Raw genomic sequence first — 21,866 nt, forward strand, 5'->3', positions numbered from 1 at the left:
GATAGATCAGCTATTATTTGTATATTCATTAAATTGAGTGTCTATCACAGTTTTTCCAGTATTTGCAAAGTAGCAGTACAACAGCCAACGTTTTTTTCAACTATGTTAAGAATGCAAAGCACACAGCTGTAATTCTAGCACTCAGGAGGCTGAGGACAGAGGAGCATAAGTCTGAGGCCAGCCTGGGATACATAGAGAAGCTTTCTCAAAAATAAAACAAACTAAAAACCAAGAGCTACATAATTCAGAAAGCTGAGTGTGCCAGTTAGTATGCGGTAAGAAAAACAAGACTGCACTACAATCTTCCCATTACTAAGGCTCAAAAGGTGTAATTTTAAGAGTGTAGATAGGTCTTTTAGGGGATGTAGTTCAGTAGTAGAGGACTTTTTTTTAAAATTATATTTTAATTTATTTAGTTAGGAGAAGAACAGCAGACCACGGTGCACAGAGGTCAGAGGACAATCTGAAGGAGTTAGCTCTCTCCCTCCAGCATGTGGGTCCTGGGGAAATCACACTCAGGTTACCAGAATCAGTGACTAGATCCAATACCCATTGGGCAATCTTGCTGGTCAAGAAAACCTTTTCCTTTCTCCTTTCCTCCCAACTCCCTCAAGACAGGGTCTTTTTCTATATCCCTGGGTGTCCTGGAACTCACTATGTAGACCAGGATGACTTTGAACTCACAGAGATCTGCCTGCCTCTGCCTCTAGAATGTTGGGATCAAAGGCATGCATCACCAGGCCCAGCCCAGAAGTGCTTTTTTTTTTTTTTGGTTTTCTTGAGACAGGGTTTCTCTGTGTAGTTTTGGTGCCTGTCCCGGATCTCACTCTGTAGACCAGGTGGGCCTAGAACTCACAGAGATCCGCCTGGCTCTGCCTCCTGAGGATTGGGATTAAAGGTGTGCACCACCACGCCTGGCTCCAGAAATGCTTTTAATACGAAGAAAGTATATAACAGGCCATATAGAAGGATGGGTTAAAGCATTGAGCTTCTTGTCAAATCTTAATGAAGAAATCAGATGTTTTACTATACTATGGAGTTTGAAATTTTTTTCTTAAAAATGGTCTTTGACGCCGGGTGGTGGTGGCGCACGCCTTTAATCCCAGCACTCGGGAGGCAGAGCCAGGCGGATCTCTGTGAGTTCGAGGCCAGCCTGGACTACCAAGTGAGTTCCAGGAAAGGCGCAAAGCTACACAGAGAAACCCTGTCTCGAAAAACCAAAAAAAAAAAAAAAAAATGGTCTTTGTCTGTCCCCCCCCAGTATTTCATCAGTGTCATACCTACCCTTTCGAAGACTCCCGCTATCAGTCCGAACTTCCTTCACTCTTGGATGTATTATTGGGGACATTGGCATCATGGGGAGATGTCCCTGTACATTTCCTCCATTTCCTATTTCAAAGTTATTTGGGAATATAACCTACAGAAAACAAAAACCACTTCATCTTACAAAGATGAACCCAGTAATAGAAACTTATGAGAAAAAGCAACTTTAGTTTATTTCACTTTCCTTTTTACTTCTTCTCAAAATGTAACATTTTTCAAAAGCTCCAATAGTTACAATGTGACCCAGTAATTCCAAGCATAGATAAAATACCACTCATAGATACCTAAGGAAATTGAAAACATGCCCATAAGACCTATGTATGAATGTTCACAGCAGCATCTTTTTTGTTTTGTTTGGTTTTTCAAGAAGGGGTTTCTCTGTGTGTATCCCTGGCTGTACGGGAACTTGCTCTGTAGACCAGGCTGGCCTTGAACTCACTGAGATCTGCCTCCCAAGTGCTGGGAATAAAGGTGTGCACCACTACCTACCGCCTGGCCATTTTTATTTTTTTGAAAAAAATTTTTCATACAATATATTTTGATCTGGCTGGAGAGATGGCTCAGCAATTGAGAGCACTGGCTGCTCTTCCAGGGGGCCCGGGTTCAATTCCCAGCACCCACATGACTGCTCACAACCATCTATAACTCTAGTTCCAGAGGATCCGACACCCATGGCAAAACATCAATGCACATAAAATAAAAATAAATTTAAAAAAAGATACAATATATTTCGTTCAAGTTTTTCACCTCCCCCAATTCCTCTCAGATCTACCCCACCTCCCTACCCACTCAACTTTAAGTTCTTCCTCTCTTTAAAACAAACAAAACAAGAAACACACACACAAAAACCCTCACAAAAATGAAAATAAGTGAAAGACCAATAGGACAAAAACTGCCAATACAAAGCAAAATGAAACAAAAGTCCATAAAAATACCACTGAGTTTGTTTTGTGTTAACCAACTACTCCTGAGCAAGGGGCCTGCCCTAAAAGGTAGTTGATATACCAGTGAGACTCCATCAGAGAAAACTGATTTTCCCTTTGCTAGGAGGTATCAACTGTAGATAGTTTTTAGGTTGGGGTGGAACTCCCTGTTCATTTCCCCCTCTCAGTGCTAGTACGTATTTGGCTTGAACCTTTGTAGAGCATCGTTCTTAACAGCCAAGAGAAGGAAACTTAAATGTCTATCAAATGACAGATGGATGAGTAACACGTGGCATATCTATCTAGTCAATGAAGTATTGACAACAAAAGGAAATGAAAGGCTGATACACACTGCAATATACATGAAAGTGAAAGGAAGCCAGCCATCATGGACTTAGGTATAGCCATTTATAGGACTACGCACATCTATAGAGACAGCAAGTAGATTAGTGGTTGCTCAGGGGGAGAAAGGGAGACTAGAGAGAAGGGATAACCAAGTAGTGAGAGAGGCTAACAGATGTGATACCTATGTTCTAAAACTGTTACCATGAATGTACACAGTAACACACTAAAACCCACTCAACTGTACACTTTAAATGGGTGAATCGTATAGTACATGAATTTTATCTTGAAAAGGCTCATTTCAAAAACTGACTGGGTGGTGGTGGCACAGGCCTTTAATCCCAGCACTCCAGAGGTAGAGGCAGGTAGATCTCTGTGTTGAGGCCAGCCTGATCTACAAAAACCCAAACAAACAAAAAATACTATTAGCTGAGGCCTGACTTACTTCTTCACAGGTAGGAACTTTGTTTGCAGAAGAATGGAGAGCTTCCCACAGTGCAGAATTATTACTCCAAGCTAAACTCTCCAAAATCTGCTCTTCAATGCTGTTCAGGTGTTTCACCATATCTCTGGAAAGCCCCTCCTCTGAGCGGATCACCACCTCAATAACCTGGAAAGGAGAGAGTTGACATAGCAAAGAGGTTAGACTAACAAGCAATCACTGGTCTGGCATACAAGCATGAATGACCCTAGCTTTACTATCACATAGAACCACATTGGAGCCATAATTCTGTGAACTGCTAGTATCTGTATATATTATAAATTAAAATACAAGATGCTTTTAAGCCTTTTTTTCCCTTTCTCTTTATTCTTCTCATATAATACATATTGACTGCAGTCTCCCTTACCTCCCATTCTCCCAGCAACCCCCGCCCCCAGATCCACTGGCCCTCCATCTCCCGCCAGAAAGAACAGGTTTCCCAGGATATCAACTGAACACCTTTAAAATATTGCCACACTGTGCTGGAGAGATGGCTCAGAGGTTAAGAGCACTGACTGCTCTTCCAGAGGTCCTGAGTTCAATTCCCAGCAACCACATGGTGGCTCACAACCATCTGTAATGATGCCCTCTTCTGGCCTGCAGGGAAACATGCAGGCAGAACACTGTATACATACATACATATAAATAAATAAATAAATAATAAATTAAAAAAAAATATTGCCACATACCAGGCTGGCACAACAGGTAAAATGCTTTCTACACAAGCAAAGAGACTGGAGTTCAGAACCTCAGATCTCAAATAAATGTTGGTGGATGTGGTAGCCTGCCTGCAACTCCAGCCTTGGAAGGCAGAGATGGGGGATCCCTGGAGCAGGCTGGCTAGAAAGACTAGTTATACTGGCAGATCTGGGTTCCATTAAGAGACCCTACTTCAAAAGAATATGGTAAGAGCGCAGTTGAGGAAAATACCCAACATCAACTTTGGGTTTCCACACGCATATGCTTATAGGTACATGCCCACCCACAAACTCAAGCATGCATACATGCACTCATACATACCATATACAGACACATGAAAAGGGAAAAAAATAGAAAAATATTACTACATGGTTGAAATATATGTCAGTGAAAGAGTACTTTCCCACTATGTACAAGGTCCCCAGTACTAAATTAATTAATTAGTTAAAAGAGCAGAGTAAAAGAAAATTACACATATTTTTTTCATGGCTTTTTGGTTTTGTTTTTTGAGACAGGATCTCAGGTAGTCTAGGCTGACTGTGAACTTTCTATGTAGCCAAGGATGATTTCCTGAGTGCTGGGATTATAGGCAGGCTTGTAATCCTTGTGTCTTTCTTTTTAACGGATTAAAAACAGATCCAATGGGTATAAACTGGTGACTAGTCCAACAGTGGTAGGAACACAGTCCTAGACTCGTCTAGCTTCTTTTTAATCTACTTCTCCTTTCCAGTATCTCCAAAGAACAGAATGAACTATTCGAAAATAATTACATGTTTCTTCTCTAAAAAAATACTGACTAGTTAATGACTCTAGCTAGCATAGGGAGAGGGCCTAGAGGCTGTGGAATGATAGACTTTCAAACCCACAGTAGTATCTGGGTACATGCTAAAGGAGGCAAGGCCTAGGACAAGGAGAAAATCTGAAGTTAAGTACTGAGTCACATTTGCAAGTCCATGATTTGAAAGGAACTCAAACTATGAAATTTGGCTCAATATACTCCTACTTTCCTTTTATCTTTGATTACACCCCAAAAGGAATAATTATTATCAGAACAAAAATATTCCAAAAATATTTTCTAAACATTGCAACTGTGTTTCTTCAACATTAAGATAAATGTGTTTACGTGAGGTATACATACCATAACAGAACTTTGCAATCACGTTACCTTATAAAAATAAAACGGTTGCAAATCGAGAACTTCAATAATCCACGGGAAAGTGCGGGGCGAGCTATAGGCGAAGAGCACAATTTCCAGACAACAAGCCATCAAGGATCTATGAAATATATCTTGCTCCAAAAGAACCTTGGGGAAGAAAAAGATCAGAGTTTAGTATTTCTCAGTAATTTCTGTCTTGGTCCTTTTAAAAAGAAAACTATAACCTAGTGGTTGGGAGATGAGGCAGAAAGACTTGTATTCAAGACTAGCACAAGTTGTATAGGAAAATGGAGACTAATCTAGGCAGCATATAGAGAAGGACAGGTGGAAGGGAGAACGAACAAAAAAAACGACAAAATTATTTGTAAAAAATTATGCTAAATTATCAGAGATAATAGGATATTAGGATATAAGTCCATTAATGTTATATATATATGTATGCATCACATATATGTACATACACATATATATCTCACTTTCAAGCTGGTGAAGTTTTCCAATTATATTTACTTTTGTTTACTGTAGATTTTGAACTTAAATGAGGTACATGTAAAAATCTGCTTTGAAATGTTAAATAAAATGAGTGATTTTCCACTGAAAGAAAAACTTAGGATTGGTTTTCTTTTAATTTATTTAATGATTAAAAATATCAAAATTTAATTATTTTGTCAGCATAAATGTTAGCACTGAAATAGAAGATAAAATAACGCAATAGCTAAAAGTTCAGAGAAAAATATTTCACTGGGAAGACATAAACTTCTTTCACCATTGAGTATAAGAACTAATATGTTTTCAGGTTTTTTTTTTTTTTTTTTTTTTTTTTTTTTGGTTTTTCGAGACAGGGTTTCTCTGTGTAGCTTTGCGCCTTTCCTGGAACTCACTTGGTAGCCCAGGCTGGCCTCGAACTCACAGAGATCCGCCTGGCTCTGCCTCCCGAGTGCTGGGATTAAAGGCGTGCGCCACCACCGCCCGGCCTCATTAGGTTTTTGGTTTTTGAGACAGGGTCTCTCTGTGTATCCCTGGCTGTCCTAGAACTCACTCTGTAGACGAGGCTGGCCTTGAACTCACAGAGATCCACCTGTCTCTGCCTCCTGAGTGCTGGGATTAAAGGTGTGCGCCACCACTACCAGGCTATGTTTTCAGTTTTTAAAAATTTAAAAGTCATTTGGGGGCCAGAGAAGAGATGGTAATGCTGCCTGACAACCTGAGTTTAATCCATGGGACCCACATAGGAGTGAAACTGACACCTCACCTCCACATGCACACCTTGTCACATGCTCTCTCTATACACACACACACACACACACACACACACACACACGCTTAAAAACAATGGCTATTTGAACCAGCAAAATGGTTCAGTGGGTGAAGGCACTTGTGCAAGTCTGACAAGCTGAGTTTGATCCCTGATCCACATAAAGTTGGAAGGAAAGAACTGACTCCACAAAGTTGACCTCTTGACCTCCAAACGTGCACCATGACATGCACATGTCTGTACACAAAACATGTACACAATACTTCTTAAATTTGCATTCATTTATTTTGTTTGAGTATGTATTTGTGTGTATGCACACAACTGTATGTACCATGATGCCCATTTGGGGGTATTTTATGTGTGCTATGGGGATCAAACTAAGTTGTCAGCTTGCACAGTAAGTGCTTTTTACCCACTGAATCATCTTGCTGGACTCCAAAACTACTTTTTTAAAAAAAACTATCAATTGTCCTTCTTTTATCAAGAATCACCACAGATCAATAGGAGAATAAAAGAACAGAAACCCCATCTAGGATAAGTCATCTGTAACTACAAACCACAAGTCACACTAGACAAAGACCAAAAGGAGAAAGGACAATAAATAACTCGGCAGATAGGAAGATAGTCAACTATACCCGAGGGCCTGTACACAGACACTTGAAGGAACTTGATATATGAAACCTGGAGGAAGCACAGCAGCTGATGGCATGGGCAGAATGTACTGGAGGGAGGAGGGAGACAAGGACTGACACAGAGGGGCAATTCAAGTCTGCAGGGGCTGGAGTGTGCCAGGCTACACACAACCAGATTCTAAGGGTCAGATGATAGGAAACTGTTCTTTAGAGGACCTGAACAAGACTCACAGGTACTTAAGAAGAGGTGAAAGTCTGTAACTGGACTGTGAAACAGTTTCCCTTCCTTGTCTTGCTCCATAACACCAATAAGCAGGCAAGAGATTAGAACAGAACACTAACAGGGGAGACTCTTATCACCTGAACCACTGGACTTTATCCTCACAGTTTATCAACTTTTTGGTGCTTTATTCACATGTAAGTGGACAATCAAGAATGACCTACCATTTGCAGAAAACCTTTCCTTGAAGTACAGAGCAAAATATACAGAAACATTTAGGAGACATGTTGGGCAATACAAGAAAACATCAAAGAAATATAATTAACCTTAGAAATAAAAAAGAAATGCAAAAATTTAGGGGTATATGCTCAGTGGTAGAGCACTTGCCTCATATACATGGGGCTCTGAGTTCATAAAACAGAGCATTGTAAAACTATGAAACAAAACAAATACAACGAATCATAGGATATAAGTTTAGATGAAAAAAGCAGCTCTGTAGGAATGCCCAGTGGATGAATATAAAACCCACAAAAAGGCACATGAGGAGGCTAGGGTTGTAGCATAGTTGGTAGAGTGCTTATCCAGCATGCACAAAGCCCTGAGTTCCCTATCACCATATAAACTGGGTATGGTGACCCATGTCCATAATCCCAGCAGTGAAAGCATGACGATCAGGAGTTCAAGGTCATCCCGGGCTATTCAGTGAGTTAGAGGCCAGTCTAGGCTACATAAGACCCTGTCTCAAATAAAAAAAAAAAAAAAAAGCCGGGCGGTGGTGGCGCACGCCTTTAATCCCAACACTGGGGAGGCAGAGCCAGGTGGATCATTGTGAGTTCGAGGCCAGCCTGGTCTACAGAGCGAGATCCAGGACAGGCACCAAAACTGCACAGAGAAACTCTGTCTCGAAAAACCAAAAAAATTATTACAAATTTAACATCAGTGGTAAAAGAAAGATACTGAAAAATTCTAAAAAGAAGGCTGAGGCAGTAGGATCAAGAGTTCCAGACCAGCCTACACCACATACCAAGTTCCAGGACAGTTTGGGATGCAGAGAGAACTATTTAAAAGAGTCATGAGCTGGAGAGATAGCTCAATGGTTAAGACCATTGGCAGCTGAGTTACAGTTCTCAGTCAGCCATAATGGTGGCTCACACCATCTATAATGTACATGCAGATAGAACACTGTATACATAAATAAATCTTAAAAAATATTAAAAAAAGAAAAAGATTTCCGAAGCTGGGTGGTGGCGGCACACACCTTTAATCCCAGCACTCAGGAGGCAGAGGCAGGAGGATCTCTGTGAGTTAGGGGCCAGTCTAGTCTAGAGATCGAGTTCTAAGACAGCCAGGGCTACATAGAAAAACCTTGCCTCAAAAACAAACAAACAAACAAGCAAACAAACAAACAAGCAAACAAATAAACAAAACAAAACTGATATGTTTGAATGAGACAAATTCATAATTATATTCAAACATTTTATTTATTTATTTTTTATTTTATTTTATTTTTTCGGTTTTTCGAGACAGGGTTTCTCTGTGTAACTTTGCACCTTTCCTGGAACTTGCTCTGTAGACCAGGCTGGCCTCAAACTCAGAGATCCGCCTGCCTCTGCCTCCCAAGTGCTGGGATTAAAGGCATGCGCCACCACCGCCCCAAACATTTTAATATCCCTCTCTCAACAACAGAAAATCAGGAAGGAAATAGACTCAGCAATGTCATGAATAATAATAACAGAACTCGCAATGTCTTAAAATATAACTGGACATTTAAAGACATTCAGAAAACATTCCACACAACAGCAGAATATACATTTTTTTTCAAGTTTCTACAAAATATTTACCAATATAAACTCTGCCTTAGGCTACAAATATAGTATCAATAAATTAAAAGAGATAGACTCATACAATGTGTTATAAAGTTGTAAAAAGGTTAAACAGTAGCTGAGTGTAGTGTGCTATACAGGGCCAGCATGAAGGCCTTTTTGGTAACAGAGAGTTCTATGTGATAGACACCATTTATCTGTGGTTTTGCTTTCTCAGGTTTCTTTCATTTGTCCATGGTCAGTCTTGATTCAAAAAATCTTAAATGAAAAGTAACAGACAATAAATCTTAAGTTGTAAACTGTGTGCTATTCTGAGCAGTATAATAAAACATCACACTGTCTCACTCTATCCTGCTGTGGATGTGAATCATCACTTTGTCTAATATATCCATACTGTACATATTACCTGCTCATTAGTCATTTAGTAGTAGTGATCATGTTGTGTATCTCAGTGCTTATGTTTAAATAACTCATTTTACTTAATAATGACCCAAAAGTGCAAGAGTAGAGATGGTAGCAATTTGGATATGACAAAGAGTAACCACCAAGTGATTTGTCTAGGTGAAAGGATAAAAGTACTATGAAGTACTTAGAGATGGATAATATTCACATAATTTTGATTATAATTATATATATAATATATATAAAAACAATCCATAACATCTTGTTATAAGTATTATTAGTAGTAGTTATTAGTGTTACTCTCTCACTGTGCCTATATAAATTAAACTTTATCAGCCAGGCACACCTGTCATCCCAGCACTTAGGAAGCAGATTGGGAAGCAGATCAGGAAGATTGAAGCCAAATTTGGCTACATAGTAAGATCCTGTCTCACAAAACAAAAACAGGCTGGTGAGATGGCTTGGCAGGTAAGGGTTCTTGTCATGAAGCTTGAGGACATGAGTTCAAAGCCTGGGACACACCAGGGTGGAAGGAAGGAACCTAAACTGTCCTCTGACCTTCATTTATATGCTATGGTATATGTGTACAAATACATGCTTAATAAATAATAAATGTTTCAAAACCCCCAAAGCAAGCAAATTTTATCACAATAACATATATAGTATACTATATATTTATTTATTTATATACTATTTATATTAGAGCAGAATAAAGAAACACAAGATTAGGGGCTATTTGAAAACTAACCCTTCCCCCAAAGGGGGACTACTATATCTTGATTTTTGTGCTGGTTACATAACCAACACAAGACACACCTGTAGAATGGTAGACACGGCATTTCACTGTCAAGTTTCTTGGTTTTGATACCATACTATTAAACTGTAATCCCTGTAGGAAACTGATCTATCACTTTTGCAACTTTCTAAGACTCTATAACTATTTCAAAATAAAAGTAAAAATTTTACTTCTCCCTCAGGTGTCCCATTAAGATGTCAGCATAAACACAAGAGACACATGCATGAAATTTGAGAAAAAGAACCAATACTAAAGAAACAAGATGAAAAATTCCAGGGTGAACACAGAAATTCTATTCAAATAGTTACACAGCATCCTTACATATCTACCTGTCTCTACTGGCACAGAAGATGCGAGGACTCTAAGAGTTGCTGCAGAGGGCATAGAGGAAAGAGGCGAAAGCTGAACCATCTTACAATAGGTTTAACTTTGTAAAAAATTTCTTTAAGGGGCTGGACAGATGGCTCAGGTAAGGGCACTTGATGCCAAGCCTGAGAACCTTAGTTTGATCTGCAGGACTCACATGGCAGAAGGAGAGAACTGACTCCTGAAAGTTATAATCTGAGACACAACATCCCCTCAACACCACTAAATATATACATAAGTACAAAGTAAATATACAGAACAAAATAGAAAACACTCTTAGCAGTCCTCGAGGTGATCAGACTTGGTCAAACGTTCAAAGAAAACTCTTTTTTTTTTTTTTTTTAAAGAAAAACAAATACTCTTTTACAATTTAAGGATTTTTGAGTTATGAACAAATAGATAATTGTTAGCTTAATAGTTTGAGGGCCAGAGTGCTTATTAACAGGAACTGGGAATGAAGGACATAGAAAGATCAATTATAGGGAGAGAACACTGATGGTATACTGCTGTGGCATAATGCTCTTGTACACTGTAAAGATTTGTCACTGGAACTGGTTTAATAAAACACTGATTGGCTAGTAGCCAGGCAGGAAGTGTAGGTAGGGTGACCAGACTAGGAGAATTCTGGGAAGAAGAAGGGCAGTCAGGAGTTGCCAGCCAGACACAAGGAAGCAAGATGAGAATGTTGTTTTGAGAAAAGATACCAAGCCATGTGGCTAAACATAGATAAGAATGATGGGTTCATTTAAGTGTAAGAACTAGTTAGTAATAAGCCTGAGCTACCGGCTGAGCATTTATAAGTAACATTAAGATTCCAAGTCAGTTATTAGGGAAGCAGCTGCTGGGTATTTGGGAACAAGCAGGCGGGAGAGAAACTTCTGCCTACAGTATAGCAAAGATGATGTTTTTGTATTTTACTTTTCTACCTCAAGATGGATGTGTCAAAATCAACAACAGAAATTAAAAATAAAATCATCTTGTCCAAATCTGCCATAAACTGTTGATCCTCCACAATGGCACGTCAAATCACTACTTCAGATAACAAACTTCCCATAGTTAGCATGCAGTTTACATGGCTGAGTGCCAGCACCATGTTGAGGTTGAGGGCAGCGATGAACCAGCCATCGATGGCACTGCTCCAGGGCCTCTAGGGGGCACTGAGGGCACTCAGGAGCTTTGGGGGCCAACATGTGCAAGGGCGTGGAGCCACATGAGCTTTGTCTGTATTCCAAAATGTTTTTCATTCAACTTGGTAATTATCAAAAAAAAAAAAAAAAAACCCTATGAGTTCATACCTTCAATTTTTTATAGAACTTAAACCAGATTTAAAGCTAAACATCCAAATGTGAAACTTTCAGAACTGATTAGAAAAACTGTGGCCCTGTGGAGGGAATTACTGTATTCAGAAAAAAAAAAAAAGTATATTAAGCTAATTTTAAGGCAGAATGGAAAGCATACAAAGAAGCTATGAGCAAGTTTAAAGAACAACTAACTCCAAGTCAGATGATGTCTTCTGAGAAAGAAATCAGGCAAAATATATATTTTTTTTTTTTGGTTTTTTTTCGAGACAGGGTTTCTCTGTGTAGCTTTGCGCCTTTCCTGGAACTCGCTTTGGAGACCAGGCTGGCCTCGAACTCACAGAGATCCGCCTGGCTCTGCCTCCCGAGTGCTGGGATTAAAGGCGTGCGCCACCACCGCCCGGCTTTTTTTTTTTTTTTTTGAAAATATTTTTTAAAAAAAGCATTAAAAAGGAGAGAATTAATTTTGCTTAGAAAACCAAAAAGACCTCAATCAGCATATTTACTATATAAAAGCTTCCAAGATGAATCTGCTCAGGGGAAACTGAGACTATACCAAGCTTGGAAAAAATCTGACTAATGCACATATATTCAGCTTGCTAAAGATGACAGAATTCGTTATGGTAACAAAATGAAGTCTTAAGAAGAGCAAATGGGGGCTGGAGAGATGGCTCAGAGGTTAAGAGCACTGCCTGTTCTTCCAGAGGTCCTGAGTTCAATTCCCAGCAACCACATGGTGGCTCACAACCATCCTTAATGAGATCTGGTGCCCTCTTCTGGCCTGCAAGCCTACATGTAGGCAGAATATTGTATACATAATAAATAAATAAATCTTAAAAAAAAAAAGAAGAAGAGCAAATGGCTGAAGTTGGAAAGAATGATCTCATCAGTCGTAATATGAAATGATCAGATGACATCACTGAGAATTAAGAAGAAGATGTGTTTTTGTGATTAGGCACAAGAAACCAATTAGGTTTCAATGCCTCAAGTTGTTGTCAGATTAGAAAGGATAAAGTTGGTTAACATTTGATATTCAATTCCTGTTTCTATAACTCATGAACTTCTGCCCATTGAATACATTTCTACCTGTATTTTCAAGCCCTGACAGACAGTGGGAATTCCCTGCCTTTTGCTTAAGAACTGGAGAGGAGCTGTCCATGCAGATGTGGTGGTGATCACTCTGCCTTTGAAGGAGGCAGACCTGTGAGGCTTTTTACACTGGTGAGTTATGTGTGAGTGTGCACCTTATGTTCGGGGGCCAGAGCTGCTTTCACAGCTGTTGCAGAACTGTGAGGTAACTGCGTTTTCAAAGCAGCTTCCACACTCAATAGGTAAAGTCTAGCTCCTAGGCACAGGTCAAGTGTAGAGTTGATGGCAGTACATACAAGTGATTGTTGGTATTATGACAACTTTTTCTAGTAGGAACACAGAGATTTACACATCTTTCTCATTATATTTTTTTTCTTAAAGTAAAAAATAAGAAATTCTGTACCAAGTCTGTGCCTATTGTCTATATTGCATAGAATAAAAATTCTGATTTTCTTCAAAAGAGAAAAAACAAAACAAAAAACCCACTACTTTCCTGGTAGGACTTTGAGACCTTGCTGGTGGCTAGGAGGGTAGTTTTACTTACTGACATGTCCATTCCATGAAGTCTTCGTGTTTCCTGGACCATTATAGTCTCTAATATTTTATAATACAAAATTTCTGCCAGTTTTAGTCTGTTTACAGCAAAGTCTATGGGACATAAAGGAAAGTATAATGTTATTGAAATTTAGTTGTGAAGACAACTAAAGAGGAAACTTAAACTGTTACTTAAAACTATAAGAAAAGGGAAAGAGGGCTGGAGAGATGGCTCAGTGGTTAAGAGCACTGGCTGTTCTTCCAGAGGTCCTGAGTTCAATTCCCAGCAACCACATGGGTGGCTCATAACCATCGGCAATGAGATCTGGTGCTCTCTTCTGGCCTGCAAGCATGCATGTAATCAGAACACTGTATACATATTAAATAAATAAATCTTTAAAAAAAAAAGGAAAAGAAAAGAAAAGGGAAAGAATTCTACTTTGGGGGACACTCTGCATACTTAATAGTGGACCATTTTCAATTTCTCTTCTTACCTATGTGAGATCCTGGCTGCTTATCTGTGGACTGAGTATAGTACTGGCAGAAAGTCTCTCCTATTCCTTTCACTATTTTTGTAATGTTTTCCATAGGATTCCGCATACAAGAGCTATAAAATACAAGAGGGAAAACCCAGATTACCAACATTTCTCAAGATTCTTCAAGACCACAGAGTTGGGATGTAGCTCAGATAGACCTGCTTGCCTAGCACACCCAAGACCATTGACTGCACACACACACACACACACACACACACACACACACACACACACACACACACACACAGAGAGAGAGAGAGAGGAGAGAGAGAGAGAGAGAGAGAGAGAGAGAGAGAGAGAGAGAGAGGTGAGCACAGCACTGGGATACAAAATCATGAAGATCATGAGTTCAAGATCAGCCTGGGCTACAAAGCTAAAGAACAAAACTAAAAAACTAAAAACTAGCAGTTTTTTAGTGGCTAAAGTTCTATTATGAGTTATGAGCTTATAAATTTAAATAAAGATATATATATTGCAACATATATTAAAGGTATGTGGTCCCAATGAATTTCTATAATAAAATTAACGAAAGTAGCAAAATTTCACATGTAAAAAATTACATATAAAAATTTTTAACTTTGACTATCTTATATATGTTTTATAAAATGTAAGCATGAGCTATGTCTTTGTGACTGGCTTATTTTATTTAGTATACTTAAGGCCGAGACGCTGTGGTATATGACTAGCTTTCCTTCCTTTTAGAGGCTAAATAATATTTTATTCTATGTCTATATATACTGTTTTCTTTGATTCATTCACCTGTAGGCATTTTGTTTCCACATAATGATGACCATGAATAATGCTGCAGGGATACAATATACAAATATCCCTTATATCCCTCTAAATACTATTTCCAGCACGTGAGAGGCAGAGGCAGGCAGATCTGTGAGAGTTCCAGGCCAGCCAGGGCTGTATAGTGAGACCCTGTCTCAGTAACAACAGCATAAACCCACATAACGGAAGATCCTATTTTCAATTTTTTGAATACATTAACTGAGCCCTATGATAATCAGCTTTTTTAAAAAAATTTTTGTTGTCGTTATTGTTTTTTGTTTTTTTTGAGACAGGGTTTTTCTGTGTAAACAGCTTTGTCTGTCCTGGAATTCACTCTATAGACCAGGCTGACCTTGAACTCACAGAGATCCACCTGCCTCTGCCTCCCAAGTGCTAGGATTAGAGGCATGCACCACCACTGCCCAGCCAACTTTTTTTTTTTTTTTTTTTCTTAGTTTTTTTTCGAGCCAGGGTTTCTCTGTGTAGCCCAGGCTATCCTGGATCTCTCTGGCCTCAAACTCACAGAGATCCACCTGCCTCTGCCTCCCAAGTGCTGGGATTAAAGGGTGTGCGGCCACCACTGCTATGTGATGGTCTACACATGGACACCCAGAGGATGACTTGGGGAATGGCTCTCTTTCCACCATGGGGTCTAGGCATCAGATTCAGGGCTGTCAGGGTTATGCAACAAGCACTTTTAGACAATGAGCGGCGTCACCGCCCAGTGTTTTCTATTCTGAGAAAACATCCTATCATTTCCACTATGACTGCACCATTCCCAACCCTCAACAAGAATGTCCAAGGACCCTAATTCCTTCCTGTTCTTTTTTTTTTATTTATTTACCTTTATTTTATGTGTGTTGGTACGAAGGTGTCATCCCCTGAAACTGGAGTTAGAGACAGTTGTGAGCTGCTGTGTGGGGCTGGGAATTGAACCTGGGTCCATCTGGAAGAACAGGCAGTACTCTTAACCACTGAGTCATCTCTCCAGCCCCTAATTTCTCCCTGTTCTTACTAACACTCCTGATTATCTTTTGATTTTGGGATAAAGTGAAAGGTATGGCAATCTTGATGGACGAGGACAGGAGGTGACTGCTCACTGTGGGGTTGATGTGCACTTCTCCAGTTAGTGATGCTCAGCACTCTTTCATATTAGCCCTTTGTCTCTCTGGTAAAATATCTGAGTGCTTTAAACATTTTAAAACATTTATAAATGTATTGATTTGTGTGGATGAAGAGGGGATGTAGGTCACAGCATAGGAGGGAACCTTGAGGAAGTTGGTTTCTATACACTACGTAAGTCTTGGGGGACTGAACTTATCAGGTACTTGCTGAGCTGCCTTACCAGACTGCTCTTTTTTTTTGGGGGGGGGGGGGGGAGTTGAGACAAGATTTCTCTGTGTAGCTTTGGAGCTTGTCCTGGAACTCACTCTGTAAACCAGACTGGCCTCAAACTCACAGAGATCCACCTGGCCTCTGCCTCCCGAGTGCTGGGAGGTAAAGGCCATGTGCCACTGCCGGCCAGCCCACTGAGGTATTTTATTGATATGAATATTTCACATTCCTTAGAAAATTAATCCCAGGACTTTCATCTATGTGTCTTTATTTATGTCCTGCTTTTTCAAGGTTCACCATGAAAGGCCCTATCATGCCTGCTGACCTTGTCAGTACAATGAGGTCAAAACCGAAGGGGACAGAAGCAGATCAGTCCATTGTTGCTCTAGGTCTTTGAGCTACATAGCACATCTCAGGCAGTCACTCTATACTCATCTTCTTCCTGTGAGGCTTATTACAATTTTGCCATCTCTGTGATCACCAATGATTAAAAAATATAACCATGCCTCAGCATCAGTTAGAAAACTGATGACTGTGGAGCATAATTCCCCCCCCCCCCCTTTTTTTTTTCCAGGGCTGAGGACCGAACCCAGGGTCTTGCGCTAGCAAGCGCTCTACCACTGAGCTAAATCCCCAACCCCTGCCCCCTCTTTTCTTTATTAGTGTCTATGTAGACCTATGCAGTTGTGTGTGGACACCAGAGGTCTACTCTGGGCATCATCCTCAGGAACTGGCCACTTGGTTTTTCAGAGCTTCTCTCTCTAGCCTGGGGCTCTTAGATTAGGCTAGGCTGGCTAGCCGGAGAGCTCCAAGGGTCCTCGTGCTTCTGCCTCCTTGGCGCTGTGATTTACAAAGGCATGGCACCACACTCAACTTCTTTACATGGGTTCTGGGGGATCAAACTCAGGGCCTCAGCACTTTACCAACTAAGTTACCTCCCCAGCCCCTGAAAGTTATTTTTTTAAAACTGTCCCAGGGCTCACTTAACCAGTATGGGCTCTCCTTCCTCAAAGCCGTCAAGGAAGAAGAGGACTGGGCTGCAGAGTTAGGTGCAGAAGACAGCAACAACGTCTGGATCTGGAGACACTGGCCACCTCTTTCCCTACCCCTGCTTGCTTATTTCTGAGACAAGGTCTTGTGTAACCTAGCCTGGCCTTGAACTCTTGATCGTTATGCCTCAATAGATCTACAGAGGAAAGAGCTCGGTATAGAATACTAATTAGTACAATTACACCTTTATCAAATATACCCCTTTCCCAGTACCACTTCTTGGGGATGGCCATATGAGAACCATCCAATTCTTTTCCTAACCACTAATTTAGAAGTTTATAAGTCACCTCTCTTTCCTCAAAGGCAGCTACTGATCATTATTTTTTGATTTCACATTATTCTCTTATTTCATTAGGAATCAGGAAAGAATGGTCTCTGATCTGGCTTCACCCTACCATCTTTACCAAGAAACACACCTCTTAAAAAACAATTCCACAAAATTCCATTATAGACTGGCCCTAGTAAGTAACCAGTCTCACCTTGAATAGCCACTCAGGTTGAACTCATTTAAAGTGAACTTAGGGGCCAGTTAGATGGCTCAGTGGGTAAGGGCACTTGCCTCTAAGACTAACAACCTAAATTCGATATCCACAATCCAAATGGTGGAAGGAGAGAAATGACTTTCTCAAGTTATTCTCTGGCTTCTACAAACATGTCATGGCTTTCTTAACCCACCTCCCATAAACATATAAATGAATGCAAAAAACATTACAAAAAAATAATGAACTAAAAAGAAAAACAACAAACAACTCGAGTTCTTACCAGAATGGAATGTGAGCACTCAATAAACTTTCAAATACACTTGAAAGCCTATTATTCTGTGAAATATCACAATTTTCAGTAGGTATTTCTGCCTAGATGTCAACGTATTTTGTGATTGAATTGATGGAGTAAAACTTGTCACATGCACTCCTAGCCTCAAAAATTCTGACTATATTAAAATCAGAATTGAACAAAGAATCTGATTTTAATAAAACATTTAGGAAAATATTATACTCACTCAAAAATACTCAGAAGTTGCTCACTTGGTGCATTTTTTAGTCCAGCCACAATACTCTGTAAGCGGCTTACACTCTGAGTAGCTGAAGCAACAGGTGTGGTGACCGCCTCCTTTTCTTGTAAATACCGCCGTCCAGTAAGCGGGGTAGAAGGTGCAAACGACGGTTTCTGTCAGAGAAGGAAAGTGTGCGAAACTGGTGAGTTATTTCCTCGGACCCCGTGTTAATGCAGCGTCCGCCCACCTTCTCTATCCCTGTGTCCAGGTCCGTTATTATCACTTTCTTCCTTTTCGGGCTAGCCATCAGGTGTCCAGCAGTATTATGCAAATGACAGCCATACAACAGAATCATACTTCCTATTTGTAGGCTCATTTTAATCTCATACACCATATCTTAACTATAATGTATATCTATTTTAATTTTATACACGAGGAAATAGCACAGACAGTAAAGAATTTGTCTGTGCTAATGAAGTTAATGTAAGAGCTGGGAAGTAGGCCCCCACTCTCCACAGGAGTCAGTTTTCCATTGTCTTTTGTCCTCTAATAAATCTCACACATAAACATGGAATTAAACCTTGGTCCTCAGCACTCCAGTCTACACTTACACAGCAAAAGCCAGAGAAAAGCAGTCTGTGTCAAGTGTAGGGAAGTAAACAATTCTGAAGCAACATAACACAGGTTAAGCTGAGGCAAAGAGACTGGTAAGAAAGCCCAAGTTTACGTCCAAAGACATATAATGACAAAGCCAGGTGAGCTTGACAAATGGATTTAAGCTGTGACTAACAGTAAGTGCTGTAATAGAAGAAACTCAGTATTTAACTTGAAAGATGCCTCTGCTGTTAGCAGAGTCACACAGAGAAAAGACAAGCATCATTCAGAACCGAGGCCACACTAGGTTATATTACTTTTTCAAAGTGTTGTTGAAGGTTGTATTCCACATTGGCCTGTGATGTCAGTTTCTCAAATGGGGTGTCAGCAGCGAACTTTCGAGGTGTTCCAATTTCCTCCTCTGCATCTGCTCCCAAAAAGATCCTCTCGTCAAAGTCACCCACAGTTAGAACATACTCCTCATACTCCTTGTTAACCGCTTTGCTGCAAAGAGAATTGCTTTAAGCTGCCAGAACAAAACTGAGCTGTACAACAGACACATCTCAGATGAAGACAGATCCATCCAACAGCTTGGAAAAAAGGGATGGCTCTGTATTTTTATTGCCTTTGCATATCAAATATCGGAGGTCCCTACCTGATTAAGAACATTCATGCTGGTCACAGCAATAACTTACCTTGAAGTACAAGTGAAAGGAACCATATACTTAATCTTAAAACAGTGAAGCTAATTCAAGCTTCTGATCACTGATCACTGAGGAAATAACAGTGGCTTTGAAATAGGGGCATTCTCAACTGCTAATGTAAATTAATTTGAAGACTATAAACTCAAATACAGATGTCACTGGGTATATTTCTGAATTCTCAGGGGAGTACAGTTGTTTCAAATGCCAATGTTTCTTAAATGTATTTAGCTAACAAGGCTTAATGACAATTCCATTCAATGCCATTAGAGTAAGACTTTTGAAATTGAAGGAGTTACCTTGATATTTAATGTTTCACTTAACAAATTTCCACAAATCATTATTGCCAGTCTGTGACATGCCAGGTACTATTTGTATTAGATTCTTACCTATTGTCTATAAGATCTCATGTAGCCTAGGCTGGCCTCAAACTCACTATGTAGCTAAGGCTGGCCTTGAATTTCTGATACTCCTGCCACCAAGTCCTAAGTACTGAGATTACATACAGGTGTGCACCACACTCATCTTTAAATACTTACCTATTATCAGTAAAACTGGAAAGGTCCAAGAGACATTCGCCTTTTAAAATCTGGCAACAACAAAAAAAAATAATTTAGGGAATATCAACAAGCACAAATGTGAGATTTCTGTAACATTTCACACATGTGTAACACATGTAAAAAGAATTATTGAATGTCCAAGCAGGGGCTTGAGACAAGGCTCAACGGTTAGCAGCACTGGCTGTTCTCACAGAGGACCTGGATCCTGTCGCCAGCACCCACACAGTGGTTCACAACTATCTATAACTCCAGTTCTAGAGGATCTGATGCCTCTTCTGACCTCTGAAGGATCCTGCAGACATATGGTGCAAAGACAGTCATACACACACAGAAAATTAAATAAATAAATATTTTTAAAAGGACACCTAGACCAGTAAAACCTCTGTCATAGAACATTAAAACAAATTTAAAGTCAGTTTTTTTAATCTTCTAGCACCATTCTCCCAAATAAGTAAAATCAAAGGTTTTTGGTTTTAATGGTGCTGGATGTTGAATTTAGGACCTCACTCACGCTAAGTGAGCACTACACCACTGTGATACACAACCCTAAAGACAAATTTTCAAAATACTGCAAGGTTTGTCTACAGCAGTTCTTTTCAAAATTTAAAAATATTTTCATTAATTCTTTAAGAACTGCACATAAGGCATTCTGGCCATATTTATCCCCTTCTAATTCCTCCCATATCTACCCTCCCTCCCTCCCTCCCTCCCTCCCTCCACTTTTTAAAATAATCCACTGAGTCCAACTTGCGCCACCCATAAACCTGGGAAGAAGGTCATCCACTGGAGTGTGGTTAACTTCCATGAGCCATACCATCAAAGAACACAGACTCTCCCTCCCCTGAAGCTATCAACGAACCATAGTTCCTTGGTTAGGAATGGGGGCTCTTCCTACTCCATACTAAAATGTTGACTGGATTGATGCTGTTCAGGCAACCATAGCTGCTGTGAACTCATTTGAATGGAGTGGTTCTGTCATATCCCAAAGATATTGTTTTGCTCTGGTCCTTCCTGACCTCTGGATATTAGAATTCCCCCACCACTTCCAAATGATCCCTGTGCCTTGGGAGGGGATGTGATACAGATGTCCCTTTTGTAGCTAAGCATTCCACTGACATTTATTCTCTGCACTGAGAAAGTATTTTTAACAAACGAAAGCATTTTTAACAAACGATTTAATGAGTAATTCTAGTGAAAGAGATTCATTATTAAACACTAAGCTGTGAGAAGGAAAACTAAAGTTACTATAACACGCTTCAGGCAAGCAAAAAGTTTAAAAGGAGAGCCAGATGTGGTATAGCAGATGCTTGCAATCCCAGAACTTGAGAGGTAGAGGAAGAGGATTGGTGGTTTAAGGTTATCCTTGGTTCCAGAGTGAGTTTGAGGCTAGCCTAAATTACATGAGACCCTGTCTCAAAACAAACAAATAAAAAAGATTAAAAGAAAATTTAGGGGCTGGGGCTGGGTCCCAGTGGTACAGTACTGGCCTAGCATTTACAAAGCCTTGGATTTGATCTTCAGTACCACAAACGGAAAGAGGGGAAGACCTTGACTCCTATTACTGGTGAGAAAGAAAAACCACAGTTATCAATAGTTCCATCTACCTCACTAGACTTAGATTGTCATTATGTTGGGTCACAAAGGAAAATGCCTTCAAGAGCAAGGGTCCATCATACGTGAATGGAGAGAGAGAGAGAACTGAATGCACATTTGCCATCCTAAAAATTATGGTCATCATTTAGCTTGGTAATAGTTTACTATGTAGAAATTCTAACCCTTAGCTGGGCATGATGGCGCACACCTTTAATCTCAGTAATCAGGAAGCAGAGGCAGGTGAATCTCTGTGAGTTCTAGGCTAGCCTGGTCTACAAAGCGAGTTCCAGGACAGTCAGGTCGGTTACATAGACAAATCCTATCTTGAAAAACAAAACCGGGGCTGGAGAGATGGCTCAGAGGTTAAGAGCACTGCCTGTTCTTCCAGAG

At 40.0% G+C, this 21,866-nt stretch overlaps 1 protein-coding gene across 3 annotated transcripts in view; it reads right to left on the minus strand.

Moving 5' to 3' along the window:
* Nucleotides 1-21,866, minus strand: part of Rbl1 (RB transcriptional corepressor like 1) — a 58,997-nt gene that overhangs the window by 24,801 nt on the left and 12,330 nt on the right. For 2 of the 3 annotated variants that reach the window (XM_052724732.1, XM_052724729.1), the window contains exons 7-14: nucleotides 19,863-19,912; nucleotides 18,940-19,126; nucleotides 18,035-18,201; nucleotides 13,834-13,946; nucleotides 13,350-13,453; nucleotides 4,934-5,071; nucleotides 3,034-3,198; nucleotides 1,285-1,417 (exon numbers count right to left, since the gene is read on the minus strand). In XM_052724732.1, the coding sequence (XP_052580692.1) occupies nucleotides 1,285-1,417; nucleotides 3,034-3,198; nucleotides 4,934-5,071; nucleotides 13,350-13,453; nucleotides 13,834-13,946; nucleotides 18,035-18,201; nucleotides 18,940-19,126; nucleotides 19,863-19,912 (1,057 nt within the window). The remainder of the gene's footprint in view (nucleotides 1-1,284; nucleotides 1,418-3,033; nucleotides 3,199-4,933; nucleotides 5,072-13,349; nucleotides 13,454-13,833; nucleotides 13,947-18,034; nucleotides 18,202-18,939; nucleotides 19,127-19,862; nucleotides 19,913-21,866) is intronic. The other variant, XM_052724731.1, reaches the window with a different exon arrangement.

The sequence above is a fragment of the Peromyscus californicus genome, unplaced genomic scaffold (assembly GCF_007827085.1).
Source record: "Peromyscus californicus insignis strain IS unplaced genomic scaffold, ASM782708v3 Scaffold_7__1_contigs__length_154581171, whole genome shotgun sequence".
NCBI classification, from domain to species: Eukaryota; Metazoa; Chordata; class Mammalia; order Rodentia; family Cricetidae; genus Peromyscus; species Peromyscus californicus.